Source organism: Pterocles gutturalis, unplaced genomic scaffold (genome assembly GCF_000699245.1).
Source record: "Pterocles gutturalis isolate BGI_N339 unplaced genomic scaffold, ASM69924v1 scaffold53255, whole genome shotgun sequence".
Lineage (NCBI taxonomy): Eukaryota > Metazoa > Chordata > Aves > Pterocliformes > Pteroclidae > Pterocles > Pterocles gutturalis.
The window spans coordinates 7117-21942 of record NW_010147927.1 but is presented as its reverse complement, the minus strand read 5'-3'; the positions used below and the strand labels follow the sequence as shown (position 1 = coordinate 21942).

Below are 14826 nucleotides of genomic sequence, written 5' to 3'. Positions count from 1 at the left end.
TACCATCATCTATCCACCTGGTAATGTCAGTTATCAACAGTGCTGGTGTCACAGCCACTGCTGAAATGTGTTCTCTCTCACATAAATGGTCCGGCAAATCTTAAAAACTTGCAAGTTAAGCTTAGTATTAAATATCCTAATAACAATAACATTTATACTTAAGGACTACATAAGGCTTGATCTGATGCTGAAAATCATGGTGATCTTTTTATTTGGACTGAGTAAATTACCTTAAAACCTCAGAAGAGGGAAAGAAGTCTAATTTGGGTTGATAATGTGACTACATTTAAAAGATAACATACATAATATTTATTTATAGAATTGATACAAATGAATACATTTGTTTACATTGAGCATATATTCATATTGTATATTTTTATGTACTTTATATATCATGTTTATATTAAATATACAATATACACTCTAAATCACAGCTAGGATGATCTAGTGGCATGATAAACACGTATTAAAAGTGTTTCATTCCTGAATGTGCTAAATATTATATTTACATAGTCTAAAATTTGGACTAGTATTTGCAGGGGGTGGAGGTTCACTGCTGAATGCTTTAAAATACCACGTCAGGACGAGTGTCTGCACTTTGAAGTAAAATTAAATGCTCCCATGTGTCATTTACACTGACTGTCAAACACTGCTGACAATAGCTCGACTTAAAATGGCAGGGAAAGATGGAGCAGTGCATTCAATTAAAGTGTCACTGTCTATGTTAAGAAATAAAATATTTGCTAGTTAATGTCTAAATTAGCAGCACTGAGTGGCAGCTCCAGCAGTCCTTCAGAACAAAAGACCTCCCGTTATTCTGGGATAATGGCAGAAAGCTAAAAAAATCTCAACTGAAGATACTGGTAATGTTTGAAGCCTGTAATTACTAGAGATGCTTTCTGCAGAAATGGGTGTGCACGACTAAAACACTAACTACAGGGCTAAAGGTAATGGCTTTCAAAAAAATGAGCTTGTAATTATTCATCAGCCATCTTTTTTAAGGCTACTTTAAATCTTCTTGCTAAAATGGAATGCTCCCTGAAACAACCATTCTTTAGTTTTATGTTGATTCATCATCTTCCGTGTAGCATTTGTATATAAAGGAATGTTTTCCTTCTCTGACGTTTCCTTTTCAGAAGTACCAGCTACCCAGAAGGACTACAAGAACTGCAAAAATGATCTGGAGGGTTGCACGAAGTTCAATACATTATAGATGCATCTGCCTACTGATGGAATAAAAGCACAACACAGGTGATGAATACAGCTACATAAAGCACAAAGCAATAACTTGAACTCTTAAGTATTTCCACCAGCTAATTATCTTATATATAAAACATGTAATATAAAAGATGAGGAGAACAGTAGGCTTCCTGTCATTGAGGACTGGTGATATTCCCGTAGCCAGCACTGTTACCTCCAGCTCACTGCATCACTAAAGCACCTCAGCCTCAAATTCAGGGTTAATCTGCACCATCACACCCCCCAACTTCCCATCGAGAAGTCAGCATCACTCCAGTTCTGAACGGCTGTCATACAGATTGCAGGTTAACTCGCAAAAGCACTGAAACAGAAACTGTTACGCATGGTAAAGCACTGCAAAATTATGATAATTTCAAATTTACTGTCACTCAAGGACATCTAGCGACATGTTACACTATACCTAGAGCCACACCTCATATTTACTTACTCTCTGCTACTTTAAATGAAAGATTTCAGTAAGCAACGTAGGACACACTCAAACCAGTGCTATACAAGTAGGATGCTCACTGCTGTACAACGCATTTTTAAAAAGAATGCTCCAAGGAGATCACCGTGTTTCAAGATCACCTTAAGCTGGAAGAAGGGCTGTCATTGCCTTACCAGAAAAACAACACAGAATACTAAAAATTAAGATCCCTTATGTCCATGTTCTCCCACAAACCCACACACAGTGTTATCACACCTCTGTGGTCATCTCTGCCCTCCCTTCTTTGGTCTTACTGGTATTTATCAAGCTGCATCAAAGTACCTAAGATCACACTAGGAACACACGGCGTTATCATTCACTACCATGACACCATGATGCTCCTGGAGCACCAAATTATGTTCTAGTTGTAACTCTCTAGTATATAGTTGCTTATACCTATACTACTGGAGTTAAAATAAAACTGAAATCAAAATGTTCTGTTCTGATAAGGGAATGCTGACTGCACGCGAATGCTGGTGATTTGCTGCCATGAATTTCCATGACAAATGCTGGCCCATTTAGTCCGCTGTGCACCATTCTCCTCACACAGCAAACAGCACTTTGGTTTCCGTGCTTTGCCTGAACTGGCTGTGTACGGACGATGCAGTGGAGAGTCAGAGCAACACGAGCTAACGCCAAGGGTAAAGCAGTACTGCCCAAAGAGGGAACCAGCAGAGAAGGCAGAGGCTGCTCCAGCCAGCCGAACCCCGACACGGCATGCTGCAGCAGGTTGGATTCTTACCTCGTGTCCGAGAACTCCAGGTTGGTCACGTTGAGGACCCTTTTCCTGTTTGTACTGTAGTAGTAATCCACAAATTCCTTCAGCTTCATCTTGCAGTCTTTCTGCTTGGTGACATCAGTGACATCAACGCTTCTCTCTGGTCCTAAAAATCAATTCATTGAAAAGAGAGACTGAAGGGCAGCCTGACTCGCCGCGTTTTGTATGCCTGGGGGTGAGCTAACATTTTGAGAAACATCTCAATCCTCAATCTCCGTCTTAGCCTTTGCGTCTTCCCTGTTGATACACACACACATACACATACACATACACATACACATACACATACACATACATGTATAAAAGACATGTATATACATAAAACGTGCTTTTGTATTCATGCCCTGACATAATTATTTCTGTAGTTTTTATCTTTACAGCATTCATGTCATTTTGAATCTATTAATTTCATTATGGATTTTATTTGCTTGGTGAAAATTATCTGCAAATACATATATATCCACAGAGTAAGCCCTACTCACCACACTGTAAAAGTCTTGGGATTGTAGACAAGAGTGTAATACTGTACAGGATATCTTGTCAAATAGATTTTCCAAAATCATAAGTTCTCTTACGCTCTATTTTTGCTTATGAAATCTATAACTGAGGATGAGTTTTGCAGGAAAATTCACATTTTTTTACATTATATTTCACATGTACCACAAAAAAAAAGACTTTTTGTTATTTTACCCAAAATTACACCTACCAAAATCCATCCCCTCTGTATTAGAGTAAAGAGAATAAGATGCTAGTACATATACACTTTCTCTGACAGGTCCTGTTGGATACAAGTCTCCAGTGTCAATACTGACAGTACTAGTCAATTAGTGGAATTTTACACTGGGCACACCAGGGAACCCATGGAGAAGTCAGAGTGCCCATTTCTAAGCACACTCTCTTATCCTTTCTGCAAGAAAAGCATCTTTACAGTCTTTCTTCCCTTCAGTTTTAATTGGCTGCATTTCTCCCCTCCTAGCATTTAACTCACAGCTTTTTTCACATCAGGAGAGGAAAAAAAATCAATTTGTTTTTTCATGAAATGCCAGAACAATAACGAAGTCTTTGGCAACCTCGGTTGCAGTGTTTTGTCCTCTGCTACTTACTTTAGATCGTTTCTAAAAGACATTCTAGGTCCAATGTACTAAACTATAAAACAGCGAGATAAATCCCTGCCTGGGAAATCCCTTTCAAGCAAACTAACCCCATGGAGGTTAGACCAACGCGTATTTGTTCCGCTCACTTTCAGATTAAACAAGCTGTGTTCTTCCCTCCAGCTTTTCACTAGCAGTTTTGTTGGTAGGGTGGATTATTTCAACTAGAGGCAGAGAGAAAGCCACCAAATGCATAAGCAACACCTAGGTCATACAAGAAAATCTGCCAGGTGTAGCAGATGGGCAAAGAAAATATGTTTCCTGCAGAAGCAACGGGATAGAGATAAGAATTGAAATCAGAGGTCTTGAATTCTCCTTCATTCACAGTTATCTCACTGCAGATGATCGCTGCAAAAGCAATAGATACAGTCAGGAACAGCAGTGGCTGGTGCTAGCACCCTTCAGGCTGGGGAGCAGGTCAGTGGCCTGGCAAGGAGAGTGCAGGAGGGGTGCTTAGCCGGCTAGACACGGAGATAAAGGGACCATGAAACACAGACAGATACTGTCTGCGGAGGGCTGGAGTCAGGGCTCAAAAAGGACAGTGCCTTGCTGGAAGACATGTAGAAGGGCATGTAGTGACAGGACAAGGGGTAATGGATTTAAACTGGAAGAGGGCAGATTTAGACTAGATATTAGGAAGAAATTCTTCACTGTGTGGGTGGTGAGGCAGTGGCCCAGGTTGCCCAGAGCAGCTGGGGATGCCCCATCCCTGGAGGGGTTCAAGGCCAGGCTGGATGAGGCTTTGGGCAACCTGGGCTAGTGGGAGGTGTCCCTGCCCATGGCTTTAAGGTCCCTTCAGACCCCAACCATTCTATGATTCTATGATTCTATGATTAAGACTGGAAAGAGAGGGAATCGGACAGAAGGTGACACACAGGAGAGACAGACTGGGTGAGAGAAGACAAGGGACAAGATTACACATGCTAAAGAAGTGGATGTGGAGACAAGACAAGCGACCTCAAAGCACTTCCATGGCCGCTCGCCAAGGTATATCTTCCAAGGTGGGATGACGTGATGACTTGTGAGAAGATGCAGTACAATACCCTGCTCAGGTCAGAGACAGGAGGATGCCAAAATGAATCCAACTGGCCAGCAGCAATGAAAATAGCTCACACTGACACCAATGTTAAAAAATGGACTGCCTTGAGAGAGTAGGAGTCTTAGTCTAGTAATTCCTTCAATACAAAGCGAGGTGGCAGTAACCAATTAAGACCTGTCCTGAAGAAACCATTTCTTGATACTGCTATGACTGTTTCTTTTAATGCAGTGCTATGGAATACAATGCTGTCTGGCTCAGGCTCACTGTAAGATACACAAGCTGGTACAAGAAACAAGAGTGAATTAATTGCTAACTACAAGCTACCACTACATGACAAATATTGAAGTCACCATAGCTCAAGACATAGATAATATTTTACAATATACTTCACAATTTTTATACAAATAATATTTATATTTTTTCTTTAAAAAGCAGCTGAGCTTCAAACAGTACAATGCCACCTGCTTGGCAGATACCCACCGACATAGTTTTCAACATCACTGACGTAGAAGGTGGGTGCAGGTACGGACAAACCCAGGCCATCCTTCTTCGGGACAAGGATGGGCTCTGCAAAGCCATTTTCTTCCAAATACTCTGTTGTTAGCTGGCTGCCTGGCACTTTCAGAACTATATCTTCAGCACTGAAAAAGTAAACACAGATTCAATAGCGAGGTGCTTCTGCGCAGAGTTTGGAATCTTCTGCATTTCTCTACCGAAAGGAAAAAGGTTTGAATTGGGTGCATTCGGTGCATAAGACAAATGCCAAAAAGCCATTTATTGCAAAGCATTCAGGGCATGCTAAAATCAGCCCGAATTGATTTGCTTGAGTCTCATGCACCAACTACTGGAAACTCCTAAAATAACAGCTTATGGAGAAAGACCATTTTCCTCATCTACACAGACCTGTTAAGTTACCGCTGATCATTGTTAAAGAAATTAGTGTTAAATGCTCCACTCTGAAGAAGGCAAGATTAAAAATGTTACATAATCTCAAATCAATTGTCCAGGAAATGCTTTGCAAATCCCTTTTAAGTAGTCAAATAAATTGCTTTGGAAATATTCTGGAAATCATTTTCAGGTTGCTGGGAGGGGATCAAAGGGACTGAGGGAAGGGCAGCTCCCCCGGCCAGCCACCTGCACCAGCAGCTATCAAGGGACATTCAAGCTTGATCCCTAGATCTTTTCAAGAGTAAAACCCTTTGAATTCAGAGTGAAAAGTGACTGCATACGAACGACCTTCAGTCCCAGAAGTGCCCTGCTGCTGTGTGTTGTTTGTCAGCCGGACTCTGAAAAGCACCTGTCAGGCTGGGGCCATGGCTGCTGGTGGGGAACAGCAAAACTTGGGAGTTTTCACCCCAGAAAGCACTACCTCCCTGGGCAGGAAGGCCAATCCATGACTGCCCTCTCCTGAGGCAGTTCTGAACTACAACTCACGTCTTCATACGCACGAAAAACTGTCGGGAAAGGGGAGGAGGCTGCGAGTGCCGCCATGGTGGCTGCCCGCTCCGGCCCCACCGCCTTCCCCTCCCCGTGAAGCCCAGCCTGCGGCACAGCCCCAACACCCTTGAGCTGTGGGGGCTCCCCTACACCCTTGAGCTGTGGGGGTTCCTCCTTCAACCCCTCCGCACGGGGGGAACCCCTCGCCCTGGGCCTGCTCAGGCTGCCCCAGTGGCGTTTGAACCCCAGAGAAGAAGATGGCTGGACGCAAACAGGGATAGGCTGTAGAAATTATTTCTGGATCACCCCAGCCACAGGGCATCGGCAATGACCAGTCAGGAGGCAAATTTCATTAGTACTTAATTAAAAGCAGCGCTCCTCATTTCTGTGAGCGCTGGTACCACACTCCAGCAACGTAGGAAGAATGAGGCTCGAGATTTTAAGGAGCAAGAAGGAAACCGTGATTTACCACTAAACCTCTGCACTTATTTTACAGCGACCACAGATATCTCACGTGCTTGTTCAAGTCTGATTTGCCTCTATATGTGCCACAGAAACTTACTCATAGTCATAGAGAGAGATCAGTACCAGAGCACCCAGTAATGACTGTGCCAGAATGGAGAGTCTGGCACCTACACTGAAGCACGTGAATCACCTGTTTAATTTTTATTACTACTACTATTACTACTCTAATGCTATTTGGGGATTAAACACTCAGGAGTGGAACGACATGAATTATATTTTTTTCTTTTTGCTGTCTTCACTGTTCCTTTTGATCCGAGCCTCACCAGGGGACTGACCGTGGGTCATCATCTACTGTCATGTGCTGTGAATCAGCGACGATGGTTCTGCCTCTGAACTGAGACCCCCGTCTCCATTCATCACATTCTGACCGACGGCTGCTGGTTTTTGTTCTGTGAACATCTGCAGATCTCATTCATTTTCTTCAGAAGAGAAAATTTCTCAACAAGACTTTGCTTTACTAGTGGTGCAGCCAGAGATGTTGGAGGCCTGAATCTCGCAGGCGCTCCTTTTGGCTACAGACCCTTCTTTCTCAGAAACGTTAACTTGGCAGCAGGATTTTCGCATGTGCACATTTATGTGAGAAACAAAGGAAAAAAAATAGGGGTACTTTTTTTTTTTTTTTTTACAATTTGTGAGCGACTCAGAGATACTGCATCCGTGAGTGCCATCTCAGAGGCCACCCGAGGTCACTGAAATCATTCTGCCCAGGCCTGAAACCTTTTTCAAGAAATTAGCTTTGCAACCTGTGAAACTGCTCTGCATATACAAAAAAAAAAAAAAAAAAAAAAAAAAAGGCAACCCCTTCGAAATAAAAAAAAAAAAAAAAAAAAAAAAAAAAGGCTAAGACAAAAATCTATCAGGCCCAAACACAAATAGCCAAGCAAATAAAAATATGGGATCCCCAGTTCTGTGAAACACATCTGTAAGCGCAGCAAACACTTTGCAAAGGTATTTTCAGCCTTCTCCTGAACCAGCCTGAGACCCGTATCTGAAATTAAATGTGAAATTAAATTCTGCATAAAAAGGAAGTTTTGTGTTTACCAAGCACACTTTACCAGTCCCCAAGGATTCTTCTAAAATAAATAGCCATTAATAATTAAGGATTTATTTGGCTAAGGCCTACATTAGAGAACCAGAAGAAAATCCTCACTCTTACAAATGGCTGTGAAGCAGCCTAATAAAGTGTGGAACATGTCACCTAACAATTAGCACTATTCATTATCCCAAATAAGAGAGCCTTTGTCACTGTAGCAACTGAGGACGTCATTGTTCTTCTTTTCAAGATGGAGACAGACTTCAGCAAAACCATTCGTATTTTTGAGAACTGGATAATTCTATACAATAAATTGGTTTGTTTCTCATGCAAGTGAATGTTGTGGGTGCCAAACACATTCTTGTTCTTGTCTTCACAAATACTAGCTTCTGTGGAACTGGGCTCAACCAACAGCAGATTTTAATATCGCTGCACAAATATAAAAAGGAAGAACCTGGGACATCTGCAATAAACCAGCACTCATTTAAACGTCATCACTCTGTACTATGTAACGTTTGCAGCAGGGACCATCATCGGCTTCAGAGGACACCGGCTATAAATGGTTTATCTGAACAGCCCTGTCCATGCATGCAGCTGAACAACCTACCTGGGAAAAGTACGACTTCGAAGTTCCTTTATAAAGACTTGGCTCCCATTCTGTACAGGTTTGACCTCTGTAGTCTGTCCAGTATCGTGTTTATGCCAATTTCTTTTCTTTTTCACTGAAAGAGAATGAATTGGACAGTACCGTATGTTAAGTAGAAGATCATTATTAAGACATCTGAAGGAAGGACAAATCTTCATTTAATTTCTTATACAAGCAGAGCGGAGGGAACCCCCACTATGCTGCATTGCAAATTATAATATTGCTCTCAATTGACCATTAGACAATTATACCGTAGCCTGAAGATCTGTTACATATTGAACAGTGTTCGGTTTGTAACTTAAGGGCAACCAGAGGGATAATTACTGAGCTGCACAGCTACCGCAGGCTCCAGGCAAACACAGGCTCTGGATGTTTTGCACTTGCCAGACTACATGCTTAATCCTTATCATAAAACTCTCAGAAAGCCCCTTTTCTGCCTTCTCAATACACAGTACAGATCTTTATGAACATATTTGTCGTGAATTACCTTAGTCTAAAGGTCTGTCCAGCAGTGGCAGATTTGACATCAATTTTGATGGGCTTTGAATTATGCCCTGCACACAGCATGCACATGAAAGGAAAAAGAAAAAAAAAAATACAAGGGCATCACAAATGCAATCTTTAGAACTCCTCTTATTCCTAGGTTTTGAAAGGCGAGCCAGGCTTAGGCCATAAGTTGATGACAGCAGAGTGACGGCACCTCGACGGTGCTCCCAGTGGGTGACAGACATATAGGCAAGTCCGTCACGGGAAAAGGGTCAGCTGGAACAAGCACAAATAAGTAAGGCAAATGTCAATGCAGTTCTGCCTTGCCTCGCTGACAGCCAGATAATGCGGAGCAAGAAAAACTGGTCCAGTTTTTTCTCTTAGTCAGCACCATCTCTCTCAGCTGTTACTATTTCCACAGTCTGTCCAGACATTCTCATTTTGGTAGAAAATTGGTTTTGTCCCAAGCGCATATTCATACTATTTCAAGCCTCTGTTAGTAGAATTTTCATACGTCACAACTTTCTTCTTTTATTTTTCACCTTTGTTTTACATCATTAAACTCAGTATTTTACCCCAAAATCAAGATCTCAGGCTTTTCTTGCTGTTCCGAGCAGCTGGGGAAGGACCCAGACTCCTCGGTAACCACGCACGGACGTTTTTCTTTCCTCGCCCTTTGCACAAGCACACAGATCCACCCACTTTTTCATTAAGAAAGGAATCTGGGGGCCACAGCTCTAAGACAAGAGGTTTAGAAAAAGCTAACTTTGTTTTCCCAACCACAACCCTGGAATAACTCGAGTAAAGACACCTCCCAACAAATCCATCCCAGGTTTTGCACAAAGCATGCTGGTTTCATTAGTTCCATGCAGCTCTCCAGCCTAGCTGGATATATTCATTAAAGCTGCTACTTCTTTATCTTAATGACTCTCAGGCTTAGTGTATTAATCCAGTGCTCCTGGTAACAAAGGAAACAAGCCCCACACGAATGCCAAACCTTCCTCCTCTCCTTCCCTTTCCAGGGATTGCCTCCTTTCCCTCTCAGCAGATCCGAACCAACACTGGGACACTTAGCACGAGTCCCAGAGAAACAGGTGTCGCTTGCCACAGGGAAAATTAAAGAGCTTATCATCTTAGCGTGTTCTTTTACTACACTTCAGATAGCACGCAACATCAAGAAACAAAATCGGCAAATCAGCGCTGAATTCAGCAATTCACTGCAACTCATCCAAAAGCACCAGCAGCTATTTCCCTCGGCACCGAGCAGCGGCAGGTACCCACCCCTCACACCCACCCCTCACGCAGAGGCAACAGGACGCCTTTGCCAGCAGAAGGCTTCCCAGGAGGTGCTATCTCCTGGACGGCAGCAAGCCGGCTGCTGCAGTGCATTATACTGCATCAAACAATCGACGTTTGGCCCATTTTCAGCCATTCTCTTGATGTTTCATCTTTACCACGAACACCACAGTACGGATTAAAGGCCCATTAACATGTGCAACAAATACTAGCTTTGGCCAGAAAAGGCCACTTTTTTTCTTAAATGATTACAGATTTATTTTTCTGCAGAACTTTCTGATTCAAATTTCACTTTTGGAAAGTATAAACCCTTCCTTCTACAGGAAACTCTCCAGAGGAAAAAGGGAATACAGTTTTATGAAAACTGTATCTCAAAAAGGAGTAATTCTAGACTTCAAAGGTATACTCACATTATTTCAAAGGTATTTATGAAGAAGGAGCAGCACTCTGTTGATTCTCTATTGATTTATATTAAAGGTGGTGACTCCTGAAAGACAGCTTCAGCCTGACTTGGGTTTGCTTGCATCTATGTAGCTTCACCAATTCTAAAGAATTCCTCCTGATTTTCACTGGTGCAAATAAGACAGCAATCAAACCGAACGTTTCCGATCATGCTACGAAAATGAGTCAAGTCTGCCTAAACAAAGCACTTACATTTTATTTAAATGATGTCAGAAAATTTGGTATGTGTGTGATTTTTCCCAAAGAGGAGTCCCTACAAATTTCATGAAATCAAAATGGTTTAAAATGTCATTTGACAGGAAGCAATCTTCTGAAATAGTAGCCACTAAGCCACATTGGTCAAGTGGAAAAATGTAAGAAGAGGAAAATGATTTTTAAATGTGACATCTGGAAAGCATATATTGCGGAATGCGTGCTCCAGAAATACACGTATATTTTTAAATCCAGACGAGTTGCATAACAGACGATTGGTGTCTGTGTTTCCCTTTGCTAATCTCGCGATAATTAAATCCTACCAGTGAACTACTGGCTCTGGAACACCACTTACATGTTTATTACAGACCCGATACTGCTGGATAGCTATTTTAAACATATATTAGAATGGTTTATAAACAAAGGCCATCTCCCAGCAGTCCCAGCAGAGCCCCAGTGCCGTGGAGCGGGACACCCCACGTACAAATGAACGAACGCGTTAAGCCGAGCTGTTCCTGCCTTCCTTTTGTCGGTCTTTTAATGTTCCTGGCCTATTGCACTCCGCAAGGAGGGGCTGCAGGATAGCAGCCTCATTTTTCAACAGGACCCACGATTCGATGAGTTACTGGTGAAAAGGGTTACGCAGCGTGAGAACCTGGGATCTTGCACTTCACCGAAACTAGGTAAGGCCCTCCATAGCCCATGTTTAAATGTTCCCAAAATTTGTACACTCAACTGCTTTGACGATTGCTCTTGTACATCATTAAACTTCCTGTAATGCATTTGAAGGGAGAAACCAAAGCTGTATTGCTGCGGAATGATCTTAATGCTCTGCATTCCCGCCACACTGGTAACCACGTACAGCGACACGATGGAACTAGCGACACGATGGAACTAGCGACAGCGCTCCAGCAGCACTTTCTGCCTTGCCGCACGACGCAGAGGGAGGGATGCACTGCCAAGTCGGATTTTTATTTGGATAAAAGAATTGGATAGCCAAAAACCTTTATAAAGCATCAACAGATTGCTGCTGATTCAACTCTCCTTGTCTTAACTTTTAATTTTTTTATTGAGATTATGCACCACTGTTTTTATAGAATTGATATTTAATTCCTGATTACAGACTTTTGCTGCTTCTTTCTGATTTTTTCACTCTCACACTGAAAAGTAGGTTCCTTTCATCATTCATAATTCAAAGCAAAGTGAAAGAAATCAAAGCATCAGACACATCTCAGTGTTATACAAAAATTCGCAGAGGCTAGAAATCCTGTGCTGCTTCTTCCGTACGGGGTCAATAACAGAGTATCTGCAGCGGTACCCCCCTTTCCAGCACAACCCATTTGAATACCAAATTGTTCACTTGAAGATGATTTGTAGTTATTTGTTGTACCGATTTCCAATGTGTTTGTCAGAAATCTTCCAGCAGAACATTAGAAAGGCTGACTCTTAAATCAAAACATTTTGTGGGGACATGCTGGTTTTGTTAAGTCTTTCAGAAGAAGCCTCTCGAGGGGTTTTTTGCCAACTTGCCCAATTGCTGGGTGCCCTGCTTGGACCAAAGTTATTAGCAGACCATCTGGGAGACAGGAACAGCTGCAGGTCATTCAGGTTTCCAGTTCACACTTGATTTTTTAAAAGTCAAAGTGGAATAATGATTCCCATTTTTGCCTCCAAAACGAACATTTCAGTCTCCTCTCCTTTCCCCCTAGCAATTTTTTAAGCTCGCATGCAGAAATAATTACTTGTTTTTAAAATTACTGAATTTTAACACAACAAAAGTCAGTTTCCAGCCTTCTCTTACTTTGCACTAAAAAAAAAAGGAACATTATGATCTGTCCGGCTCCTGGGAGATGAGCACAGTGCTCTTCTTCTGTGTGTTGCTACAAGGTTACAAAGCAGCGAGAATCTCCGCATCACTGTTACTTATTTACAACAAATGGCTTTCAAGTTAAGCACTTCATTTTTTACAGGGATTGGTTTCTTTTTTTTTTTTACCCCATTGTATAACAGAAAGAATCTGTGAATTAATCTGACCAAAGCAAACCCATCCTACACTTCTTTTCCCAGACAAAACTCCCACGGACATCAACCATCACTTTTACTCAGGAGAACTTTTTCTCATGAAAGAACTGCAAGAATCGGCACCCTCGGTGCATCCTACAATTTTGACTGCCACTGAAATCGCTACGGTTTTACATCCAGGCCAAGCGTAACGTACTCTCTCCCACTCTTCTCATCCGAAGACAAAAAACACCATGTAGTTTCCAAAACTCACTGTATTAGAACTAGCTGTCGTTGTAGAATTTTTCTAGCCCACAGTACTAAGTGCTCTCACAATTCTTAATTCTGTGGGAGGAAGGAAGCATCATCTTCATCAGTGGGACTGGAGAGCGGTGCTGCCCAGGTAAGGTGCCTGGCACGGGCTCCTACACACTGCCTGAGGGCAGGCACGGAGCTGCAGCCACAGCTCCACAATCCAGTCCAGGGTTTTCTCCCCCTAACACCTTTTTTTTTCACTTCATGACTTGAATTCTAATTTTTAGGTGTGTCTTTTTGAAATGAAAACAAAACAAAACAAAACAACAAAAAAGGTGTTTAAACAGACAGAATCTGACATGCACCTGAGGACCAGCCGTGCCAGTATACTTACAAGTAGACTTTCCGTGGGTTTTCTCACAATTTGGACAATGATAGATGTCGATATCTGGTGCCTCTTCTTCTTCAACACCCACGCAGCTGGAAAATATCAAAGCAAGTATTATATTAGCTTCGGTCCGTCTCCAAACATGCAAGTACGCAATTAATAACGAGAAAACCCAAACCCCAATAAGCTGTGCATTTGCTATGCAGCTATGCAGACTGCTAACGGCTATATCAAAGCAAAGCTTAGGTGCTTTTTACCCTCATACAGTCAAACTGGATTTTTTGCACCCTATGTTCCTGATGTGGTGCTAAAAAAAAAGTGTCATTTGGAAGCCCACTACCAGCTTGCTCTGGCCCTCCACTGAAATGTGGCACCGAGTCCCAAAGAATTTATTTTTTTTCCCCAGGGAGACCATCTTGTATCTACGTAGAGTTCTCCAAGCACTATCCTGCATAAACCTAATTAACAAAACACATCTTCTTCACCAAGCATGTACGGACAGCTGCTAGGTACCAGAGCGATCTTGGCAAGGTATACCATACGCAAGCCTTCTACAGGTTCCACCTCCATTATAATATATGAAGATGAGAAGGAAAAGAAGACACATAGCTCACAGCGCTTCTGGCTGCCAAGAAGATGGGTTGTATCATGGCAGCTGCTTAGAACACCCACCGAGATTATTTTGGACGGCACAACATATGTAACAACACAGCGCAGCCTGCGGGCACGCCGCGCGAACGCAATCCAACAGCAGAACACAGTGCTGGGGAACAACAAAGCTCAACTGCGAAGGAATGAAGGACCCAAGATAAGAAGCTGTTGCGCAGCTGAAGAGCCAAATAGCCAAAAAAATCAGACTCCAGAATGGCACTGCTCCTTCTGACGGAGGAAAAGCAAACAGGATTCTGCTCCCGCTTGCTCGGCCTGAAGCGGCGCAGGCTGCACAGCATGTTTGCAGCACAGAAAGAATTTCACCTGGGTGCCGTGAGATACAGCCCTCGCATCACAGCTCCACAAGAGCTCTGCTAAGCAAGAGGATCCACGAGAGGCAACAAAGGCAGGTTCACGTTAACTGCCGGCACGAACAAGGCTAGCTCACACCGCACCAAGAGCACTCTTGGCGTTTCTCTGCTTCCCAGCCTGAAATGCCTTCTCCGTGCAGAGAACACCCGGACATCTCTTCTGCCAGAGAAAGGGTTTGGGCACACGTCACAGCAATGCCATCTCCCTGCATGTGGTAGCGTTGAGCCTCCTCGCGTCCCGCTGGCAGCGCAAAGCAGCAACTAGTGCAGGGAGATGAGTTCAGAGCTTTCAGCTGCTGGTTCTGACCCACGGGAAGCAGAGGAGAGGGCGTTTGCTCCCCTCCCACAGGCAAGGCAGCAGGGCGGGTCGGTGCTGGCAAGAGGCTTCC

At 42.9% G+C, this 14826-nt stretch overlaps 1 protein-coding gene across 1 annotated transcript; it reads right to left on the bottom strand.

The window, feature by feature from the left end:
* Positions 1-2379: 2379 nt before the first annotated feature.
* On the bottom strand, positions 2380-13507 carry LOC104471012 (lysine-specific demethylase PHF2-like; the record flags this gene model as incomplete). Its single annotated transcript, XM_010086186.1, is given in 4 exon segments — positions 2380-2610; positions 5175-5335; positions 8297-8411; positions 13422-13507. Coding segments are annotated over 4 exon segments (593 nt in total), but the record flags the coding sequence as incomplete, so codon positions are not given.
* Between the last annotated feature and the right edge of the window lie 1319 nt (positions 13508-14826).